Below are 24,057 nucleotides of genomic sequence, written 5' to 3'. Positions count from 1 at the left end.
ACAGGGTCTCAATTAGTGGGAATGGGATGCATTTTCATATAAAATATCTCGCCTTTAGCAGCTCTAAACGGAAGACTTTTTAAGACCTTTTTAATGCCGCTAACAATGAAATATACAACCAATTTCACAACTGAAATGAACGTGAAAATGAAAACTGTGGATCTACCAGAATACAGGTCTGCGTGACGGAGCGGATTTCTTACCGGAAAAACGGCACAGAAATAAAACAAAAATATTTTCAAGAACTCTATAACTGAATTCTAGATGTAAAGACGCTATATTTCACTCTAAATTCAAGACCTTTTAAAGCCTAGAGTTTAAGTAAAAAGACATTTTAAGGCTTTTGCAGGACTTGCCAACACCCTTATATATAGCCTATACAATTGTGCTCTGTAGCTAATATACTGAAGTGTGCCCACTCTTTATCTAACTACTAACTATTCAAAATGATTGCCATTTTCATTTAGTGTGAGATCTCATTTGATGAGGCAGCAGGAGCTTGAGGCTGAAAGTGGGTTCTCAGCTCTGATGCGAGTTGGCAAACTTTCACATTTCCATTCACATCAGCTTAAGTTGCTTTTATTAAAAAAAAAAAAAAGACCCTTATCCCTTTCTAAACCCCTTAGCATATAATGTAATTAGGATACTGAAAAGCCAAAATACTCTTACCTATTCACAGACTAATCAGAGTACATTTTCTGATCCATTACTGTGGGCAATAATCATTAACATTATGTAATAGGTATTGCCAACCATAGGAGAATGAACAACTTATCTCACATTTTGGAAAAGCCACAATCTATAAGGCCTTCAGCAGTGAAAATTCCCTTTTCTACTCACCCTTAATGGGGTCATTAGCATTGCACCATAGATACTAATGGGCCTATAGTCATACTGTGTACTGTATGTGCATGTGTGTGTGTGTGTGTGTGTGTGTGTGGTGTGCGGAGAGCAGATTTCGGCGATGCACTGTACATACCGTGGGGACGGCTTCAGTAATGTGTGTTTTGAATGAATCCGACGCTCTTATTAATGAATACATTTGGAATGAAACTCGAGTCAATCATCCGACGCCAGCTCAGAGGAAACATTTCTGCGTTCTTATAGCCAAGTCAATTAAGTCAGCTCCTCGCATCACAGTACACAGTCTCTTAGCTCCTACTTATATTCATAGAATAGAACTGCTTACACTCTTCTGCCAAGAGATTAAAGGACCAAATTGACTTTGTGAAAGAGAGAGACTGCCATGTCTCCGCTGTTAAAGATGTGTATATATGTGTGTGTGTGGAGCGCATGTGTGTATGTTGACATCAAACAAACAGGCGATTCTACCAAGTCAGTCATAACAGCATCGGGTAGACTATACATCACTGGGGTGCAGGTATCCGAGGCAGATACACAGTCTTGAATAAAACATTTGCGAGTTCGAGCCTTGTGCAGGTGACTTTCTGCGGAAATGTCATAGATGGCAGGTTAGCAGAAAAGCCAGATGCTGTGGCACCTTCGCTCCGGTGTACCAGACAAGCTTGTTAGATGAAAACACTAAGGCTGACGACCTGGCTTGGAAAGCATTGTTTCTCACCAAACTTTACCAAATGTAAAGTTCGAAAACATGAAGATTTGACGCCAAATTTCTAGGCACCACAAAAAGTATCAATTTTTTGATTTTAAAGATTTTTGACATTTCAGCTTTACTGAACAGTTGGCAGTGGAGAGAGACGGGAAGGATGGGAGAGAAAGAGGGGGGTGATGAGCGATAAAGGTCCAAGGCCAGATTCAAACCAAGATTCAAAATGTCTTTTATGAGGCCCATACGCATGTGACAGCAGTGCGCTCACTCACTGAGCCGTCAGAGGGTGAGAAGAGGGCATGTCGCCGCGACCCCGCTACACTGATAGCATTAAACTGATCACAGGGTAGGCCGCGGAGGCTTGAACGCGGCATCAAAACAAATATGGCTGTCACAGAGCAATTAGCCTGATAATATGTTATGATAAGGACACCGCTGATCATTTACACAGCTGACATTTGGAATAATGGGCGAAATGAGCGGTGCCCGGAACACCAAACTGGTGTCTATTAACCTTTGAAGGAGATTATGTATGCAGAGAGAGAGAGAGAGAGAGAGAGAGAGAGACGGGGAGAGAGAGAGAGAGTGCATGAAAGACAGACAGATGAATTCACAAAAATAGAACTGTTTTTGTCTGCTGTTGCAAACACTTTGACAGATTTCCTCATGTGACAGATAGAAGGGAGGAGTGATGCAAGCCATGATTTGCAGGTGTCACTGCCTCATCATGGCTCCCACACACACTGTGCTGTAGGGCTGCAACGAAAAACTATTTTGGTAATTGTTTAAAAATGATTTTCTTAGTTTTCGTTAAGTCATGACAAAAAGCAAAATGAATCAAGCAGCTAAAGTTTCAAAGCTTCACTGAGCTCTCGTGTCTGGTGGAGGACGCTGTCAAGACTTCTGCAGAAAGAGGAGAAAGTCATGCAAACACCTTTGTTTGTTACTAGAAAGACAGGAAGAAACAACAGTAAACTTCAGTAACATTCATTAAAAGTGAGTATATTAAAAGTGTTGATGTTCTTCTTCATACAGTTTGGTGTGCAACTGCCTCATCACTCAGGTCACAGCGTGGCCAAAACGCATTACAGTTAGTTATAATATGTTCTTTTGAGCTAGCAATGTAATTACGGCTGTTCTATTTCTTTTTTTTTTTTTTGCTTGAAGAATGCCTTGGAACTCCTCCTTTGGCATTGAAAGAATCACCCCCAAACCAAACAGCACTTTCAACAAATGTCAAACAGAAACCCAACAGAGGCGCTCTCTATTCTCTGTTCTTTGAACTTGTGTTTTTAGAAGTGTTTTAAAAGGGAGACACTAACCGTGCGTTCACACTGCGAGCGCGATCAAAGAGTCAGCACAAGTCAATGCGCTGCCTGCGGAGCCACGAGACCCGGGGAAACTTGGCTGATGTGTGAACGGACAGCAAGCTGAGAAAGTGGTCGTTGGTCAGAAGCAGCCAATCAGAGTTCTGCGCTTCCTTGTTTCCCTACTGATGTGACTTTGTTTCCTGGACAATAGTTCTGCCTGGCAAGCACAAAATGTATGAAAAGTCCATTCAAAGCTTCCCAGTTTTAAACAACTTTTATTTGAAAGGTTAAAGAAATAAACGCCTCAAAAAATATGCTTGGAGAACGGCTGCATCCTTCATTGGGGGTTGATGTAACTTTGTTTTTTTTATTACTTATTGCTTATTATTAATTACTACCTAATTAGTGCTATAGCTAACTTAACTCATGAAAAAAGGATGTAATGTTATTAAAGGCAATACCAAACCAGCGAAAAGTACATGATTTGCCTGTGGAGCCTCTGGCACCACCCACAATGTGTCAGAACAGAGCGACCCATCAACCGAGTTGCTCACAGTGTGAACGCATGGTGAGTTGGCAGGGGGTTCCAGAGCCTAAGGGCCCTGATGGAGAAAGCTAGATCACCCGTAATCTTCAGCCTAAAATAAAATGACCAAAAGAGCGCTGCCTGAGGATCTCATTAGGGGTTGAAAGCTCAAAATATAGATAGACACTAGTCAAAAAACTGCATAAAAAAAGTGATTAATACCATCAATACAATACAAAATCAATCCAAAACACAGGGAGCTAAAATATTCAAGACTCAAAGAAATAAAAGCATGGGCCACAGTGTCTATGTCTTAGGGGCTTGGAAGACTTTGGGGGTTAGGGAGGCAAAATCAGCTTCACATCCACACTTTATGTATATGCACATTATGATTCACGACATCAGCAGTTCTCTCCCCAAGGGGAAGGGGAAGCCATAACACGTTACCTTCCTCCTCCTCTTCTCTCTGCCTCGGTGCCTGTACGGAGACGCGTTTCTCTGTGACCGGATGACTTCCAGATGAACCCCGTCATCCAAAACAGAACGGTACTGTAGGCAGCTGCTCGATCACGCGTCGAGGTGAGTGATATTTTGCTCAAGGCAAAGTGTGTGGAGTGCTTCTGAGAGCGCCATGCGGTGTAATCAAACCTTTCTTTCTCTATTTCTTTCTGATTTTTGAAACTCGTGAGCAATCCGCATATTAGAAATTGCTGTGAGAAGTACTACTTGACCTACTATACTACTGCTTCTCTGTGGTCTATGGGTCTCTACTTAGGTGTAATTGGTTTGAGTGTTATTTCCAAAAAAGGCTGAGCATCTCAACAAAGGACTGTCTGATGCAAGGTCAGCTGGATCCAACACCATATAATCTGAGGACAGTCAAACCAATGCTTACGATCTGAGAGTATAGTCGATTTCCACTCCTCTAATAACATATGGTCTAGTTTGAACTCGATAAAATAATCAAACAGGCAGTTTCAGGTTTACGGTTTGTGCAAGCGCTGTCAGACTCACCACTGGGAACACATTTGTAAAGTCATTCCCTTTCTTTATTCCTGCCCACACTCTGCCAAATCGCTTGCAGATAAAACAAACGCACATGACGACGGGAGTGTTTACGCATTAATAACACAGAAAATATGATGGCAAGTTCAACAGCTCGGAGACTGGATTAATAATTAATCGCGCACCTTCCCTCACCAACAACTTGACAGGCAATTCTCCACAACGGAGTCTGTGCATTGGTAATTGCCACTTCATTACTTAAGAAGCTAGGATGGGGCCCGCTCTCCGCATGCTGACGAGGAGGCTTTTCATTTACGTCAGAATTACATCTGGCTTCGCTACCGAGGTTTCGACCCAAATCACTTCAGCCGCTTCCGAGCATTAGGAACAACAGCAAAAACAAACATATATGCCATGCACCCTGGGTTTGAATCTGACCTGGGACCTTTGTTGCATGTTTTCCCCTCTCTCTCTCTCTCCCATTTCCTCTCTACTACCAATCGCAAGCTTGTCAATGACAGGACAGAGAACAACAAGAAAGCGTAAATAGATATGGAAAGATGGAGGTCGTCTCCCTGCGGATAAGCAGAACACAGAGGGCAGCACACTGACACGGGCGGGGTCAGAGGTAACGCTGGACGGACAACACAGCCTGTCCGCAAACTAGGCCTCTATCGGCAAATGCTGAACTCGTGCCGCTGCGAGCGCGCGGTACAATTATCGCACACACACACACACACGTACACACGCAGACACACGTATGCACACACACACAAACACGGCGCTTCACAGTGTCAGAGCGGCGAGCGCTTCGCCATATGCTTTCCCATCTGTCACTGCAGCGGAGCAAGTTTTCCCGCTAGCCAGAGGGCCTCCAGATGTAGGATCCAGATGCCCCGTATCACCGATCTGACTGCTGTCAACAACAACACTCAGCAGATGCCGCACCGACTGCATCAGATTGACCATTTAAAACTATCGCGGTTTAACTGTTGGAGTTAAGGTGGGGTCTAAACACGCTAAAATATGAACGTAAACCTTTATCTGTCTCTATCTGCGGCAGCTCTGCTCGGCTCAGGCTGCTTTTCTCCGGTGAAGCTCTACTTTACGTAGCGGCCGGTGGAAGGATATGATGCTCCAGCAGATGCCCAGCTTGCTGTTGATCTGGCAGCCCTGGGCGTGCTGCCGCTCCTCCTCCAGCTGTTTGGGGTTGGTGAAGCGAACCGTCTCCTGGTCCGGCTGGGGCAGGCTCTCAAAGTCGAACTTGTCTACCTGGATCGCCATCCTGCGACGGGAGACGGGAGACGGGAGAGTCGGTCAGAGACACAAGGACACAGGACATCCACACAAACTGCACTTCCGTTTTCTTTTTTCTGTGTTTTACTGGTCAAAAAACTTTCATGGCAACTTATTGGAAGTATTCAAGACAGCATATAATAAGTCTTTTGCCTCCATAATTTCTTAGTACTGGTCAAAAACAAATTCAGTTATAGTTTTGTGACTCTTTGGTAATGACAGTTATATAAATCTTTATAAATCACCTTATATTAACTAGAGTTTGACTGCTATGGGTATTTGAAGGCTGGCACAGATATTTTTGATGAAGCTGCTGACAGCCAATATTTTGTGCCAGTAGTAATAATAAACTTTATTTATATAGCACTTATCTAAAAGCAGAGCTTTCAAAGTACTTTACAACAGGGCATAAAAACAATGAAAGTAACATACATAATGAGGAGATAAAATGAGAAGCTTAAGCACTAAGCCTCTAAGCATCAATTGAATAGGACAAGAAAAACATTAAAAGGAAGATAAATAAACACAATGAAGAAATTAGCTAAAGCAAGCGTAGGAAACAATGGGAGCAGGATCAAAAGCAATTACATAAAGGCAAGTCTATAAAAGTGCGTATTAAGAAGTGAGGGACAGTCAGGAGGATGTCAGGCTGCGCTCTGGCTCACAGGGAATGAAAAGCTCTGTAATGTGGCTATGGGCCGGACCTAGCTGAGCATTAAACATGATCAGTAAAACCTTCAAATCAATCCTATATCTAACTGGCAACCAGTGGAGAGGTGTTCAATATATTTAAATCTGATGATATTCATGGCAGCAAGTATTGTCATACTATAAAGCAAGGAATCTCTGTCTGTGTGTGTGTCCTTGGCATATCTCGAGAACTGTTCGTCCGATCACACTTGGCGGGTGTATTGCTGGGGACCCAAGGACACGTTCAATATTAATAAACTTTGAATAAACAAGCGAACAAAAAAGTGTAAGTATTCAGTGTTTCCCCCAGAATTGTATTATTGGGGGGAGAAGCCTATGTAACAGCATTTAGACCACGGGACACTAAAACTCCCCACTGAAAACCAGGATAAAAGTAATCCATACATACTTGTGTGGAATCTGAACAAAACGTCTCAGAATCAATTCAGGTTAAGGGCTTCCCATAGACAAGCAGTATAGTATTGATCAATTATACAACAAATATATAATCAAACCATCTGCATCATATCCATGACATTGAGAAGTGGATGACATCGGCCTAATGTCAACCACACTCGATGCTGTGCAAAGACAAAGCAGCGAAAGCTAAACGAGGCTGTTAGGCCGTTTCCTTAACAATTTGGATCGCGAGTAATAAAGAGTAATAAAACAACCTCAACTTATAAATTATTTAACCGGAGGAAGCTAAGCCGCCTGCCGCACTAGCCGAAGCAATCTGTGTTAACACTGGGTCTCGAGGCAAGACAACAAAGGTGAAAACACTGCCTCTTAACGACAGACACGCTGCCTTTGCACCTTTCTATCTCGCACCTCAGGAGATCGCAGAGACGAGTAATTGGTTCATGGAAACACTGAATGACGTCTATCTACATCTCAGTGAATGAAATCTAGCTTTTTTTTTTTTTTGCCTGATGATAACCGACATGCGCCGTTTTGTGCGGTGCGGCAAGTGACCGCTGGGCGCTGATAAATTATTTATCTAGTTCGAACAAACACCCTTAGGCTCCGAGCTTTTTTTTTTTTTTTTTTGTAGTCATTTATTAACAGAAGCCGGAGAGTTCGTTGCCTGAGGTCACAGCAACAGCGTCACATCCGCGATTCAAAGCCTGGGTGTACCGACTCCAAAGTTCTCCTCTAATTACCCCGGGCAACATTCATGCCGCCCATTCCAAGATGAAAGTATCAATTGGACGCTGCGTTTCATCGACTGCGCGAGTCCCTGTAGAGTGAGGAGCGAGGAGAAGTGACTGGATGGAGAGGGTTGGTCTCCGAGATGTGGCCAACTCTCTCCTGCCGCGAAAAGCCTTTAAGAACTCGGGGGTCTGCGCCGCTGTGAAGAATGGGGTTTGTGTGATCCACTCCACAACAGATCGGTCACGCTCTATTGTGAGCCAAATCCTTCGCATGAAACCTGCGTCCTTTCTGCCTTTCAAACTCTCCTGTCGCTGGCCCTGGTACTGTGATAGCTGTGTTTATCTGGTAGATTTAGCTTGATTCACTACACATAGTCTGCTGAATTCGCTAATCACACTCCTCACAATCCCCCTCTCTACGAAGGGTGTAGTACAGAGCTCCTGCACACAGATCTACGACTCTGTTCATCCTTAAGAAACTCCTTAAGCATTATATTTACATTTGGAAAGAAGTACAATGCTCTTGCTCTTGAATAGGTCACCATTTGCTCTGGTATCACTCTTGAGTCTTGACTTGGTTTGAACACCCTTTAGACATGGTCTTGACTCAAACTTGATTAGACCTGGTCTTGGAATTGACTTAGACTTGATTAAGGTGGTGTAATTTAGGTCTACTTTATGGTCTGCTGTGCGTTATTCTTATTCCAACATTATTGTAAAATGTTAAATGTTATTATATGAAACTCTGAGACATAACAGGCTATTATGGTGCACTGAAAAGATTAAGGCTCAAAATAAAATGTTGCCAAAGTTCAGTCTTTGACATTATGCTACTCTTTGCCACATCACACTCAGCTCAGCTGACTCATAAAGTCTGTCTGCGCCCGGTGTAAAGCATGTGTCTAGATACGCACATTCTCATACCGCTGTGTTTTTTAAAAATAGCGATGTCTGTGCGGAAAGTGGCATATGCATTTCTTCTTGTGCGTATGCATCATTTATAGATCTGGCCCCAGGATGTCGTACTATAATGGATAAATTGTTTCCCACAGAAGTAATGATGGCTGTGTGTGGGAGACAACACTTAAATTGCAAGGATATTACTGTAAACCCAGCGGCTGAGATTTAATCTGTCTCCATGTCTTTAGAACAAATACGGCAACATGTGCACAGCCACGAGCGCTACACCCCTCTCCTCCACTGTAGCAGGCACAGGCCTGATCCTGAAATGAACCGGGTCCTTTGCGGGAGAGAAGAAATGGCCCGGTCCTCTTACTAGTGTCAAGAAGAGTGATAGGCTTCACTTCAAGTGTTTAACTGAGAGAGCCAGACACCATATGAGTCTTTTTCACACAGGGAGAGGAGAGAAAAAACAGTCTAACAGTCCACCTTGCAGTCCACTTTGCCATGCCCTGAGTACTCCCATCGTTCTCTACTAACAGAAATGGCACAATGTGACTTTGAGGTGGGCAGCTAACTGCAAATTACCTGGACATCCATCTCCACAGGAGGGGAACTCGCAATAAGAGGTTTCTATAAAAGCCGAGTCTCCGAGCGTCACTCCCGTCTCCGGTCCTTAAAGCCGAGCTAAATCGCCGCTTTGATGGGAGCCGTGTTTACCGACGCAAATGATTTCTCGGCGGGCGTATGCAGGAGCCGCGTCCCCATGCGCCCGGCTATTTCCATCCTATTTGATAGGCAAGACGCAGTGGATCCATGTATCGATCGGTGCGGGTTCATCTCTGGATTTGAGCTCAGAGGCCACGGCGGCTCCCTGAGGAGTCATTTTCTGATGCATTGAGAGAAGGATGGGGTTCACGCTGCAGGAGCGGCTGCATCGCCGGGCTTTGCCGCGCGTTCTCTCAATAGCTATCATCGTTCGCCATTCAAGTGATAAATTACCATACAAACTCACAGATTATATGAACGAAGAAGTATCGACCAAGAGGAAAATCAGACTTAAGGGAAGGGTAAGAGAGAAAATCGTGCACTAAGGGAGAAAGTCCAATTGTGATACAGTTCTTTAGCTTGGAGGTATGATATTCTGTTATTTTTTAATTTACAGTAGCCACTAAATGGGTATCATTTATAGGTAATCTTTTATTTTCCTGTCTTATATATTGTGAGGAATTAATTAAATGAGCTTAGAAGCAAGAAATCTCTTAATGTGGCTGCAGAGTTTGAGTCCAGAGACACACGCACATCAAAGAAGGTTGGAGGGAAAAAGGCAATGCAATTATCATTTCACAGCCTCCCACAACAAAGCAGAACACAAATTAAATAACAATTAAGACCTCAGAACAAAAGACAAAAGGAAATCGCCTGCTTCTGCCGCACCCCACTCACACGCATCCGCCTTTGAAGATTAGTGGCACTGGGCTTATGTCACCGACTGAAGTCCCCGTCTTCAAATGGGCACTGCTTTTCATTCCCAGTCATCTTCAAAAGCGCACATTACACGCTGAGCCTAAAAATACCTTGTTCCGACGATTGCAAACGGAGCCTAAATGGGAAGCCGCTGTCGTTTGCGAGGCCTGGGACTGGTTTTCCCTCGGACAGGTTATTACTAAAGACAAAAGCCGGGAGGTTTTAAGAGCCGCGCGGCCACATCCGAATTGACACTTCAAATGGGCGAGCGCTATTGAACGGAATGCCTTTCAAGAGACAACAGAAAGCATTTAGCATTATAGCAGTGACAGGAGCCTTTTATATTCCCTGGTTTCGCTGCAATAATGAATTCAAGTGATCTACCGCATGTAGAACTTTCTCATTAAATAATATTGTTAAATGATGATACGGTCTGATGCGTACAAAAAAAAAAAAAAGAATCATTTCATTTGGTGTGATTTTAGAGTTCCCAGGCTTCATTTGCTGCTGTTATAATCCTTTCTGATAGATTTCTGTGTTACACATCAAAAGCAGTCAGGAAGGGAAATAATGAGATCTGCCAACAGAGAGAAGGTAACATAAGCTAGAATAGAATAGTATCTCGACTGTGCTAATACTGTTATCACCTTTCAATTGACAAAAATATATTTAGAGAAAATTCTACACAGGTTTAAAACGTGCTCACTACGCAGAACATGCCAATGTCTTATTAAACTGAGCAATGGACTACAGTGTCATACTATTATTCTCAATATGAAGAAATGTGCCTGCTAGGTAAATAAAGATGATGCAAGATACAGTATGAGTAGAACCCCTCAAAAAGAGCTTTTTTACCAAGGCAGGAAAGGGTTAACAGAGCCCAAGCTCTCCAACCACCATCACTGTCTTCTTCTCCCATTGATTTGATTGTGGAGTCTTGCAGGGATTAGGCCATATCAGGAGACTAATCTAGCCTATTACTAGGCTTTTAATAACCGACTGTGTGCTGAGCTGGGGCCACTGCGGAGCATCTCCGGGCCTAATCCCCAGCCCATTTCACCTCCCTGCCTCCTCCCCCCCCCCCCTCCCCCCCCCCCAAGCCTCCAGCTGATAACAGCCTGCCCGGCCTCTGCCTCCCCTGGCCGAGGAGAGCAGGAAGGGCAGATGGGAGATAGGCCGGATGGACGGACGGACGGATGACGGGACGATTCGGGCCAAATCTGTGAGTGTGTGATGGGAGAGCTGGGGGATTCAAATAACAAATCCTACAAAGACATGCACAGATGCAGGCGAGACTTACAAGCCATACATCCACAAGCATGCATGTATGTTTCCATGCATACAGATGGAGAGCTACACTGGCATAACATAAAACTCCTTAAGAGAAACAAGTCTAGAAATAAACTGCACAGTTACATCATATCATATAGCTGACAGCTGCGTGCTTCAGTGCTGTAATTCCACCAGACCAGACAGAAATGATTGAACATTTGTGCAGGTTTTAGCCTCTATCCTCTCTGAACACTATATTGAGAAATGCAATGTTTGCAGTCAGCTTTGGAATATATAAATACAAATCCACTGTGCGGTTAAGCTCTTCTTTATGCAGACAGAAATATTTATGTATTTGACTAAGATCTTAAGGCAAAGTGACCGGTATCGCTAAACATTATCATGTCGAGTGGGACCAAAAAAAAAAAAAAAAAAAAAGCAGCTGCCATGGCTTCTGACACTATATTGCTAATAACTACTAGCCTGCAGTCAGCTGTAGCAGTGAAGCCTGTTTAATGGCAGTAATAACATCACCCTGGGATGAGCCGGTCACAGTGAAATGACCCCTTCCTAATTAAATGCTGTGTTGCCTCAGACCAAAAGTACATGATAACCACATTAGAGTGTATGGGGTCCCTTTCATCCAGCCACTGAAATGGCGTGGATCATCTTGACTGTGAAGCCTCTGACCTCAACCGTGGACAGCGAAATCAAAGCCAATTAAACACATCGGGCTTGTGCAGGTAATTATATTCCATTCCGCACAAGCGCACAGATACGCCGGGTATTGTTTAAAAAAAAAAAGAAAATAATTGCACTGGCCCTAAATCTATACTTTGAATTTTCAAAACCCACCGAAGCAAATGTAATCGAAACATGCAGAGGCATCCTTGTCGTGGGAGTGAGAGGGAATAGTAAATCATTCGCAAATAGCGTTTTTATCAAAGCCCTTTTTTTTTTTTTTCTCCTTTAACAGCCAATGATTGTGTTATTTCACAGGGGGGGGGGGGGGGGGAGAAGCTGAGAGCGGAGAACATACTGCGTGTGCGAGTGTGACCGTGTGTGTGTGTGTGTGCGTGTGCGCGTGTTTGTTTGGTTTTTTTTTCACAGAGGGCGGCGCTATTTTTAGCTCGCGTGCCACAGCGTATGGGGCGGAGATCCTACGGGGGCCCGTGCAGAGGCAGGCGAGAGCAACGGTCTATTTTTAGACTGCGGCTGACTCCGCGTAACCCTCCGCTACCCGCAGCAGCAGCAGCAGCTCCATCGATACTCGTCTTACTCGATGCGATGAGCTGCAGTAAAAACAAATCTTTACAGCCAATTACTGTATGGGTATATAGGTATTGGAAGAATATTCCTGCGCAGCAAATTGAGGCTTTGCAGACTATTACGACGGTTTCAGACGGCGAGCTATTTTTGCCTCTGAATAATACGCTTCATTACTGATTTGTTTAGAGAGCTGGATAATCCGATGACAGCGCAGGGCATTATCTTATCTGGGTGAACTATGACAATAAAGTCAATGGAATTACAGTAGATCAGAAGAGGAAATGCTTGTGCCTGGCTCTGAGCTCTATATAAATCTACAACATGAATATATGGATTCTGTGGAAATAAAGCACATAAAAATACCAGCAATCAGTGTCAAATTACTTCTCGGGGTTATATTAAGAGGACTAAGGCGGCAGCTCCTTCTGTGTGATGTTATTTCAGACTGGATGCAGGCGATGCTTCTATAAATAGGGAGACGTGCGAGTTGAAAAAAGATCTCGGTGTTCTAGCACCTTAACTCGCCCATCGCCAGACAGCAAAATAGGGGCACAGAAAGTCCCCAAAGGAACGCATTATTTCATTCTCGCTACAAATATGTCCCCGGATGATTTTGTTTTTTTTCTCTCCCTCAGATAAAAGTGAGAAAAAGTGTTTACCACAAAATAAAAAAATAAAAAATAAATAAAAGCCTCCCACAGATGTTGCGAGAATGTGTTGCCGGTGTGAAGCTGAAAGCCAGAGAGCGGACCGGCGGCGGCGGCTGAACATCTCGGCAGTCGGCTCTCATGTTTGTCAGAAAACACACGCTCCTACTCTCCCTCTCGCCCCCCCCCCCCCCCCCCCCTCCTCCGCAGACCCACCGCTTGCATGCTTTCATTAGACCTGATATTGTTCATTTCACGCTTAGAGCAGACACACTAAATGGACAGGCAAATGAAGTGAAAGAAAAGGCCAAAAAAAAGAGAAAAAAAGAAGAAAAAGAAATGGTAACGGTGAGGCTGGGTTGGGACTGTCGCAACGGTGGGGATTACTGACTGCGGATACGTTATGTGCTCTGCCGCCACAAAAAGGTAGTGCGGGAAGGGGAAAGGTGGTCACCATGGAAACAAGCTTTGTTTGAAAAAGCTCATGTAATGAGGCGTGTCTGCCCTTGTGCGCGCCGATCCGACAGAGCCAAAAAGGCATGGCGAGCGGAGAAGGAGACATGGCTACAAATGAAAAACTGCAGTCTACTAGAGGGGGCTCCGCGATGATGATGATGATGATGATGCCGGACGCCGATGGGGACTATTTCGTGCCCAGGGGGTGATGCTGTGATGAGATGTGAACCCCAAAGCCCTGTTCAGCCGCCCCCCTAGGAGACACAGCTGTGGTGTTGACACCAAGTGGGGGGGAGAGGTGGGGGGGGGGGGGGGGGGGTTGGAGGCGATCTGCTGCTGGCGAAGATACGTACCAGAAGAAGTCATTGGATGACCTTCACGAGAAAGAGCATCCAGGCAACTAGATGTTTATAACAGCGAACGTGGGTATGAGGAATATTGAGCTTTCACAGATAATAGGAAGCTTTCTTGACTCAACAGGAGCCGGCCTGTTTGAATAGGTGCGCGTTCAAAAGCGCCGATGCTTTTTTTTAAAAATATAAAACATGAGCGGCGTAGCAGGTCCACTTGAGCGACGAGAGCTGAAAAGGGCCCGCACTCGAGATAGAAAACATTTTATCCAGCGTCTCGGTGAAAACGCATGAAAAGGCATTGTGGGGATGAATGGCGCAAAGAAAAAAGAAACCTGCGAGGAGATGATGCTGAGGCCGGGGCTGAAAGGGATCCCGACACAAGGGGGGGGGGGGGGGGGCAAGGCCAGTCGCCCGGTTGGTTGTATTTATACAGCTGACGGCGAGAGGAGTGCCTCAGGGACTCTGCTCCTCAAGTCTGACAATCAGATGCTGTTCAAACACTTCAGACGCTATTCAGCAGGATAACCAACTAAAGGACATGACTGACTTGCAATCAAAACCACGCACTTATCATGACTGAGCACTGTTTCTATGTAAATAACATGTATGCCCCCGACATCTTGTATTCATATTAGAGAGAGAAAATGCAATTCGTTCAGCCTCATTAGATCATTTTAGATTCAGGCCCCGGAAAGGTCGGGGCTGTCTGACGATACAAAGAATCACCGATGTGTTTTTTTTTCCAACGTCATCCCAAATGAAAGAAGATGAAGTGAAAAGGCAGAGAACAGCGCTGATTTGCATGCTGGTTATATAGAGCTTCACGAGCCGGACCGATTTTCTATGCTCAAGGTGATGACAAAAAAAATGTAGCCTATACAAAAAAAAAAAAGAGCACCGAGGAATAACTGCACCATGAGTGAGTCATTTCGCTAAAACTTGAGTTAATGCACATGGTGAGGCATGAAGGCGGAATTTTACAGTGCCGCTTTCAAACCGATAGGCTGCCTTAGGAATTAAAGCCTGAACGTAGGGCTGTTGTTTTTTTCTGTTGCATTAACATACGTCGTTTTGATGTTTTCCACAACAACAACAAAAAAAAAGCAACCTCACAATCCTATTATTTTGATTTCTACAAAGCACTTTTTACGACGGGTCCGTAAAATTTGGAAATCCGTCATTTAGCCGGGAATAGCCTGTATTTACACTGGTATGACAACCAAGACAACTACGCGTCCTCCCGCTCCCTGCTCTGCACTGTTTGGAGCTAATATGAGGGGAGGGGGGGGGGGGAGAAGAAGTTTAGGCACCGTTGCGGAGTGCGACGGCGGTCTCTGGCAGACTTCTAGGGCTCCCGAACATCAGAGGGGGCCAGCCTCATTCTGATGTGCTTCACTTTTTTTTTCTCTCACTCCAGTAATGAACACCAACAAGGGGCTAAAGACCTTGTGAAAGACATGTCTTTGAATGATAGGAGAAGATGAAAGCAGCTCTCTCCGTTGCGCTCCCTCTCTCCACGTCTCCCTCCATTGGGAAACGAGTGAGAGTTCCACACACACACACACACACACACACACACACATACAAATACATTCCAAACATATCCAGTAAGGTCTAAGTTCTACAGTGAAAGCATAGTGACCATAGAGTGACCATACTACATGTTATTCTATATTTCTCCTTGTATAAGCCTTCCTTTTCTGTATGTGCAGCCATACAAAAAAAGCTCTTGGAATCAATTAAAAATGGTTTGTTGGAGCAGGCGAGCGCGGCTGACTGACAGAGTCATTTGTACGGTCTTGAGACTGAAGCCTTAGCTTCACAAGTCCTGGCTGAAGACTCCAGAATACATCTCGCACCTGACACCTCATTCATCACGGGAACGCGAGAAAAAATACGAAATGACAGGGCCATCTGACACCGAGGGGGAGGACGAGCCGGAGAGGACAAGCGCAATATGGTTCGGCAGACGGAGGGAGCGGCGGGTGCGCGGCCTCCGTTCCTCTCCGCATCCCAAAAAAAAAAATCCCCACCCCAACGCTCTGAATAATCTGCGTGCCAAAGGGGAAACGATCAGCGAGTTGAACGAGCCTGAGCCGAGGATCAACGAGGCCGCGTCCGCCGCTTTCGCCGCCGATGTGTCTTTAGAAATATGCCGTCAAAAGGAATCGATACGCCGGAAATCTTAAAAGCTTAATCTGCTGATAATCGATTTATGTGCCTGTCAGGCCCGGAGACAAATCTCGGCAGGACGGGAGCGCTGATGGGATGCGGAGTCAAAAGCGAGTGCTGTTTCTACAGGAATGAAACGTCAGTCAAAGTGGGGGAAAGGAGATGTAACCCCGTATATCTATCTGCAGTTGTTGATGTGCTGGACTGAGAAGCGGCAGCACTTCTCTTCATAATCAGTGTCAATGCTGGTAGGACTTGTACATCCAACAGTCAAAGAAACTAACATAGAATATCATTTTTTGGCCTCATAGGCTTATTGTAAGATATTGCATCGATTTCTACAGAAGCTGGGTGTTTTTCCATTTCCAATTCAAAAGCATGCATTTTCAGAACAACATGTTCTATGTCTATGTTTGTACCAATGAGAGAAGGGTAAAGTGAATCTTGGCACTTTGGGGAATTACATAACACTGAAAATAAAATATAACTTTCCATCTGAAAACTGTGCTTTTCATCGGTGGACCCTCGTTCAATATTTGGGTCGATTTTATCTTCATCCGATAAAGGAGCAAAAAAAAAAAATAAACAACCTATGAATGGAATGCACATTTTTATTCATATCTTCAAGTACAACTTAGATAAGACTGTTTACCTTGTTTTCAATGTATTGCAGCTAAAGCAGAATTCACTGAGCTATGCTTCCAATGTGGCTGTGATACCCGCAATAGCAAATGTGCAGCAGTTTGTGCACACATTTGGAAATGAACCTTTCTCGACACCAAGAGAATATCTGCTCCAGCCTTAAAAGATGACTCATCAATATGTTGTATTTCCCCAAATCTTACAATCAGACAGGACAGGAGCTGTGTGTGTGGCGAAAAAGTCTTCAGGTACAGTACCTCTTGTTTGACAGGTTTTCTGTGTTTCAGGTCTTTCCCAAAATCTAGTCCATACATCATCCCTGTCCTACAGGAGCCATGTATCTCGACAGTAAATGTGCCTTGTTAGCTTTTTGGTTGTTTTCATGACATGTGACAGTTCCCTCCCATGTCAACAATGACATAAACATAGTAAAATGAAACCACAAATGAAAGCGCGTCAATGGGAAAATCAGACACTTATCGTGGAGTTTGTTGATCTTAACACCTTGTTGCTGCACTGGAAGGCTTATTTGGAATGTGCTGAGTGTTGGAGCAGCTTGGCTCCGTCTGAAAAGATCCCCATCCACCCCCTTATTCCTCCCATATAATAACATTCCTCCCTGTGGAGGGAGGCCTATGAGTCACCGACGGTGTACCCCCACTCATGGCAAAGGACGCTCTGGAGAGACAGCGCTGACAGGAATCATAATTTGCTACTTTCCAGTGGAACAACAAGCTGAACGAGGAGTGAGGCTGAGGCCAACTACAGAAACAGAGAGAGAGAGTGTGATGAGGATGGTGGTGTGTGTGTGTGTGTATGTGTGTGTGTGCAAGTGCACTGAGGGGGAAGAACTGAGGAAAAGGAAGTGGCAAACTGGAGGAGCACCTTAGGGCTCGACTGATACAGGTTTTGGTTGGCTGATATGGATTTCCAATATTTGCATTTTAAATCTGACAATGTTCATGTTCATGCCACAAAATCCACAAAGATCCAGTGTTTCTACCAGAATCGTATTCCTGGTCGGGTGGAAAAACCTCTACAACATTTAGACCATCATGGGACACTAAAACTCCATGAAATTCTATTAGTTGGGTCAGCAGCTCCTTAAGGCAGCCTGAGGCAGGTTTCATTGCAGGTTTTACAGACTGGTACCCCTGAAGCTGAATTAATGAAAAATAAAGCAGAAGAAGAATCTCCATCAAATTGGAGGTAGGCGACTCCAACATGCTGATATCTGCTTTTTTTTTCTTTTCTTTTTTTAAAGGCCAACAACGTCCCAATATATCAGTCTCGCTTAGAACATATAATATTCTGCAAGGCGTACATGCTCCAGTGTAAACAAAGTTGTCTCGTGTCTCCATCAATAGATAATGAGTGTGACGCTTGTGATGCTGCCACTTCAAAGCTGGAATGTTTCTCTCTGCAAGAGGGTCATTAGTAGAAAGGCCTCGTCACGACATCTGTCCCGTCCCACAATGTGCCCTTTAACAAGCAGATACTGGAGGCAACAACTCATGGCTTTGGACCCCGAGAGTGAATCCACACCTCTTAAACAACCTGCTGTTGAATGTTTGAACATTTCAGTATGCTTGTGTCTTGTCATTTTTTTTTTTTTTCTTTCTATGTTTTATCATCGTGTGTCCCGTGAGTCAGAGTGATATGGGGCTTAGTGAGAATATGTCTACCTGTATGTAAACTGAGAGGTTCTCCACTCACCTCTGGCACTCGCTGGCATGCAGCACCAGGTCCTGGTTGTTCTTGGCGCTGACGGTGAGCTCGTGCTCCGTGGAGTTGAAGATGTCCAGCAGTAAGTGACACTGGCGGGTGCTGTGGACAGACAGAGCCACAACAACTTAACTGCAGGTCCGATATACTGTATCTCTGTTCGCTCAGACACTCGCATGTGAATATACACAGTGGCAAATACAAGTTGGAACAGATCAACTCATCAAATGACAGTTTGTTAGATGTAAAGTCCTCATTATGCACCACAGACAAGCAAAGAGCCTCCTGTATAATCAGTTGCATCCGATTGGGTGGCTCTATTGCTTATGTGTTCAGGTGTGTGTGTGTGTCTATACTGTATACATGAGCTTACATTTACACCCTAAAAAGTAACAGCGGATTCCGACTCGGACCATTGTTGCATGTCATCCCCCTCATCCCCAAACTTTCCCGTCCATATCCAGAGACACGTGCGTACACACACACACACACAGCCATCCCAGTACCTCTATTCTTATGAGGACCTTTCATTGACTACATTCATTCCTGAACCCTAACCACTACATTCTTCACTTAAACCTTTAACCTTTAAACTCGCCCTAATCCTAATTCTAACCTTAACCCTCAAAGCCAAACCCTAAACTAATCCCTTGAAGAAGTGAGGCCAAAATGACCTCACGTCCAAAAATGTCCTCACTCCCAAAGTCTAAAATTCAAACTGGTTCTCAAAAGTATTGAAGTACAAGAACACACACACAAATACGCACACACACACACACACACACACACACACACACCAAATGCATGAGATCAAGAGAAGACACGGTGTGAAGTACTCATCAGTCCTTGTCATAACATCAAAAGGTGGCGGTGCTTTCATCAGGCCCAGAGGCCTGGCTGCAGCAGGCCATCTCCGCATCAGCCCGGGCCTGCTTTTCTCATGCAGATCCTAAGAGGGCCAATTTGTGATTTAGATCAAGCCAGGAGAAATGATGCTGCATTTTCAAAAGGTTAATTTTACCCCCAAGTAGCTGTTTTTTCTCCCAGTAATGATAGATGAAAGGAATGGACATGGAAACAGACGCAGAAAAACAGAGAGCAGACTGTCCTATGCGGCCAATGTGATGTTATATGAATAATATATCCTTTAGGTGTGTAAGATGATTTATGTGAATGCTACATAATTAGTAAACTATGAAAATAAACCTAAAAGCAGCACTAGGTTGAAGTCCAAATCAAGTTTGTTATGAAATGTGTCAATTACAGGTAATATCCGCACATTTTTGAAGGGTTGGACTTATTTCCCTTTTTGCAATTTTAGAATTTGTAACGTAAACAAAACATGTTCAGCTTCAAAATTCAATTAAATCTCCTGTGTAGCTGTCACTCCATGCGACAACAGCTCAGTCAATCAATTTGAGAGCAAAAAATAATAATACTTATTATTAAACCTAATAAATCAAAACATGACAATGGCATTAGCGAAGCCAAAGTGCCTCAACAGGTGGTGCCGTACTCTGTTGGCACACTTGGAAACGGCTGCCTACTCATTAATTTTAATGAACGTTAGTTCAAACTAAACCCATGATACATTTTATATCTACAGAGCCTTTGGGTTCTTTCATGTCTTGACTTTGAATGCCAACACCCCCCCTTCCCCCAAGATTAAAAAAGGATCTGCATACAGCACGCTGCAAACTAATCACAAGAAATGGAGTAATCATGTCGCAAAAACAGATGAAAAAGATCAACTCGTCCTTTGCGATGACATTGAGTAAATTAAATGCAGCCTGTCATTCCACCTTTCCTCCGGGTCGCACCGTTTCCAAAGGCCATCCCCCATCAGCTGGCTTCCCTCTTAAATCTCAGGGTTAATGGAGGCTTAAGTTGAGCTTGCCCGAGTCCCTAATAAACTGCCGTGGCAATTAAAGGAGCATATTTTTTAAAGGCCTACCCATGTTTCTTTAATTGTCTCTTTGTCTTTGTTGGCGGACATGATTAACGGGCTGAGTGGGGCGAGGTACTGATTTATAGGCCGGGGCGTTTAGCTGAGGTGATCAATCAGACCGCCCAACCGCAAGAGTCGAGTTAGGAAACACAGGCCCATTGCTCATGCACTAAGTACCCACGATAAACTGAGAGGATAGAGCCGGGGATGTAGGCAGAGACGCTGGCCCTCGTTCATCAAGCGATCGTACGATCAAATCCGATGCGGGCGTACGCTCATTTCAACGCAAAAGTCGGTATTTATCAATTCCATCTTTGTCGTAAGATCAATCTCATGTCTGCTTGGAAAGTGTGTACGCTCATTTCAGAGAACTATATATTTGCGTTGCGCATGGACAATGATTGGACTTACTGGCATTATAAGCTGCCACAACTTTTTGTAATTTTGGTGGTGTGAGAACGTTTCATGAATCAGACATGGCAAGAGTCTTGAGGTCATTTCCACAGTAGATCCTGCGCTCTTTTCCACGATAGTGTGATGAATGAGGGCCATTGTGTGTTTGTGCCTTTTGCTAAAATGAGAGTTTGAAGCCCCCAGCACTAGCCTGAGCTGGCGTTAAGCAGTGGTAGACGACTTCATTCGGGCACCGTCGCGGCGTAGAGTTTCCATAGACGCAAGCTGAAGATAATGCCTCCGCACCAAAGGGAACAGGATCATAACACTGTATCATTTTGATAAGTATTCAGCTGAGCTACTGCACGGGGCACCGAGATCTAAGCTGAATAAATAATTCAAAACCGCCAATAGGGTTTGAAACTATTTGTCTCCATTTCGGTCTGTGAATTTTTAAATTCCTCTCCGAGAGCAGAAGGAGGCAGACACGGCTCAAAGTTATCCTTGGCGTTTCAAAGTGAACACAAAACTGACCTGCTAATATGCTCATAGCGTACACCATAAATTATTCATCGATGGAATATCAATATTTCTGTCTTGTGTACATTTGATGAACCGCAAAATGAGTTTGGGTCTGAGCGCTGCATGTGCGTGAACATGTGTGCGCCTGGAAGTGTGTGTTTGTGTGCGTGTAGGTGTGTGTAGGTGGTGGGGATTACTTCCATACTCTTACCACCGTGTGCACCTATGAGTGCGATAGGAGGATTATCTCCCTTCCTGAATAAGTGAAAATTAATTGTAAAAGAGACCGTCATAAGCCAAGAAGGCACTTAAAAGGAGACCTTCATGGCTCACCGCTACAGGTAAAGCTGGCAGTCTGCAGGAAAAACAGGGCAGCCAGATAATGAATGCCACCTTCTATTTCTGAGGAGAAATCTGTCACACTGACGAATGAGCCGTGAGATCAGCCTTTCAGCATTATTGATTGGAGGAGGACCCCATGTTGTTGTGGTAGAATAGCTCTCCAAACCCAGCGCCACACATTTCTACGCCAAGACCACCAAAAAGAGCACTGACATGGGAGCAAAACCGTTATGAGACATCAACGCAATACAGACCACAGCAAAAAGCTATGAAGGGCGGCAGTCTGGTCATCAGTTTGTTCCAACAGAAGCAACAACCAAATCAAGGCAGGAAACTGTGCTGTGACACTGACTGGGCTGTTATTGTGGAGTGGTGGGTGGTAAAAATGGCACGCACCATGGGAGAAGGCAAAAAGGCAAAGAAGATCAATGGAACAAGGCCCACGAGCCAGTCAATCCTGCAGATCTACGATCAATAAGTGCTGATTTTGAAGCCCCACTCTGGCACAAAAACGTGACATATTCCCCGCACACAAAATGTAATGGCCTTAATTAGCCTGGTTGGATTTAGAGTACTGCCAATAATGGGCTATTTTTAGATGCGTAAGCCAGTAGGGGACAGTTAACTCTGCTTTTATGTCCGCATTTAAAGATGCAGCTACTGAGCAATATAATAATAAGTGAAAACTAGCTTAGCACTAGTTCCATGCTTGCAATAAATTCAAAACACCAACAATAGCTCACTAATACAGCTACTACGCTCACATTACATCTTCAACAAAGGATTAAGCCCACTAAGAAGTTCAGCATGTAATATGCAAAACCTAAATCAAACAATCTGATGTTGCAAAATGACTCCAGGGAACTTGAAATTAATCTTCCACTAGCAAGCAAAACTCTTCCACACAATTCAAACTGTAAAGAAATGTGGAAAGTGGAAATGCATCCTACAGTCTCTAAGCCACATGAGCACATGGAGATGCTTCACCTTCTGGCAAGCATGAAAGAATATAAAAATCGCTATATGTAGCAGCGGGAGATTTCCCACTATAGGAGCTGTACATTGTTGTAATAACTCACATAAAATGCCTCCGAATACAAAAGAAGCAATCAGTAAAAACACGCTGGCAGATCAGCGTCTCGCCCAGCAGAGAAATGCATTTTTCCGGAGTAACAACACTGAGTGAATGGGATTTTAACAGGTCTGTAATGTATGGATCACTGAGTATTTCACACATACCTTGGCCCTCTGTCACTTTCTTTAACACATCTGTCACCTTATATAGGGCCTAATCTCTGGAGTGGGCCCTATGAGTGTCAAGGGAAGCTGGCTGCTACTCCTTGGAATACAACAAACCATCACATAAAAAGGTCAAAGGGGCCACTAATAATAGTTATAGTGGAGATTTAGCTTATACTGTGGGAAATGGTATTGAACTGTCACCTCATATACAGTAGGTATGTTTCCATATATTAGAAAAACAGAGCCAGAATAACACCTTCAGCTGTACTGAATCCCAAGTGCAAGTAAAGTAAGCGTGTGTGTATGAGAAGGCAAGAAAGAGAGAGAGAGAGAGAAAGTAGGAGAGGTAGAAAGGGGGGAAGAGGGAGAGATAAAGGGACAGAGGTATAGAAAGAAGTATATCGAGAGAGAGGTAGAGAGAGAGGGAAGGAGAGATAGAGAGCGGGGTAGGGTGAAAAAGAGAGAGATAAAGGCGTAGAGGTAGAGAGAGGGAGACTGGACTCATGCAAGAAAGAGAGAGGAAGGAAGAGGGAGAGGCAGGGAGAGGCAGAGAGAGGGAGCGAGGTGGTGAGAGAGAAGAAGAGAGATAGATAAAGGGAGAGAGGCAGAGTGAGATAAAGAGGGAGGGAGAGAGATAGAGGTATAGAAAGAGAGCGGAATAGAGAGAGAAAACGAGGGGAAGGGAGAGAGAGAGAAAGGTAAAGACAGAGTGGTAAAGGGCAAGAGAGAGCGTTACTGTAGGGGGTAATAGAGAGAATGAAAGCGATAGGTAGCGAGTGAGAGACAGAGGTAGAGAGTGGGAGAGAATGTGAAAATGAGGCGCAGCAAGAGAGAGGAGAGAGTGGCGGTGAGCGAGCAACAGGGAGCAAGAGAAAGTGCGAAAGGGAAAGAGAGATAGAGAAAGATAAAGAGAGATAGGTAGAAGGAGAAAGGGGGGAGACGGGTAAAGAAAAACACGTAGAGAGGCAGAGTAAGCGAAAGAGAGGAAGGGAGAGAGAGCGAGGTAGGGAGCAACAGAAAGGGAGAACGGTAGGGTGAGGGAAAGAGGTAGAGCGCGAGCAAGGAGAGAAAGGGTAAGAGGGTGGTAGAGGTAAAGAGAGAGAGAGAGAGAAGCAGAGACTTTTGATGTTTTTTAATGAAACATCCTGCATGAAAG

General features: G+C 44.4%; 1 protein-coding gene across 1 annotated transcript in view; it reads right to left on the bottom strand.

The window, feature by feature from the left end:
• The window catches only part of trappc9 (trafficking protein particle complex subunit 9), a 171,338-nt gene that overhangs the window by 53,509 nt on the left and 93,772 nt on the right, over positions 1 to 24,057 (bottom strand). Inside the window, exons 20-21 of the mRNA XM_071537471.1 lie at positions 18,446 to 18,556; positions 5,543 to 5,696 (exon numbers count right to left, since the gene is read on the bottom strand). Of these exons, the coding sequence (XP_071393572.1) occupies positions 5,543 to 5,696; positions 18,446 to 18,556 (265 nt within the window). The remainder of the gene's footprint in view (positions 1 to 5,542; positions 5,697 to 18,445; positions 18,557 to 24,057) is intronic.

The sequence above is a fragment of the Centroberyx affinis genome, unplaced genomic scaffold (genome assembly GCF_046629955.1).
Source record: "Centroberyx affinis isolate AG114_WGS23_722 - 3 ecotype Tasmania unplaced genomic scaffold, CSIRO-AGI_Caff_v1 ptg003056l_1, whole genome shotgun sequence".
NCBI classification, from domain to species: Eukaryota; Metazoa; Chordata; class Actinopteri; order Beryciformes; family Berycidae; genus Centroberyx; species Centroberyx affinis.
This window is presented reverse-complemented; position numbering and strand designations above follow the sequence as displayed.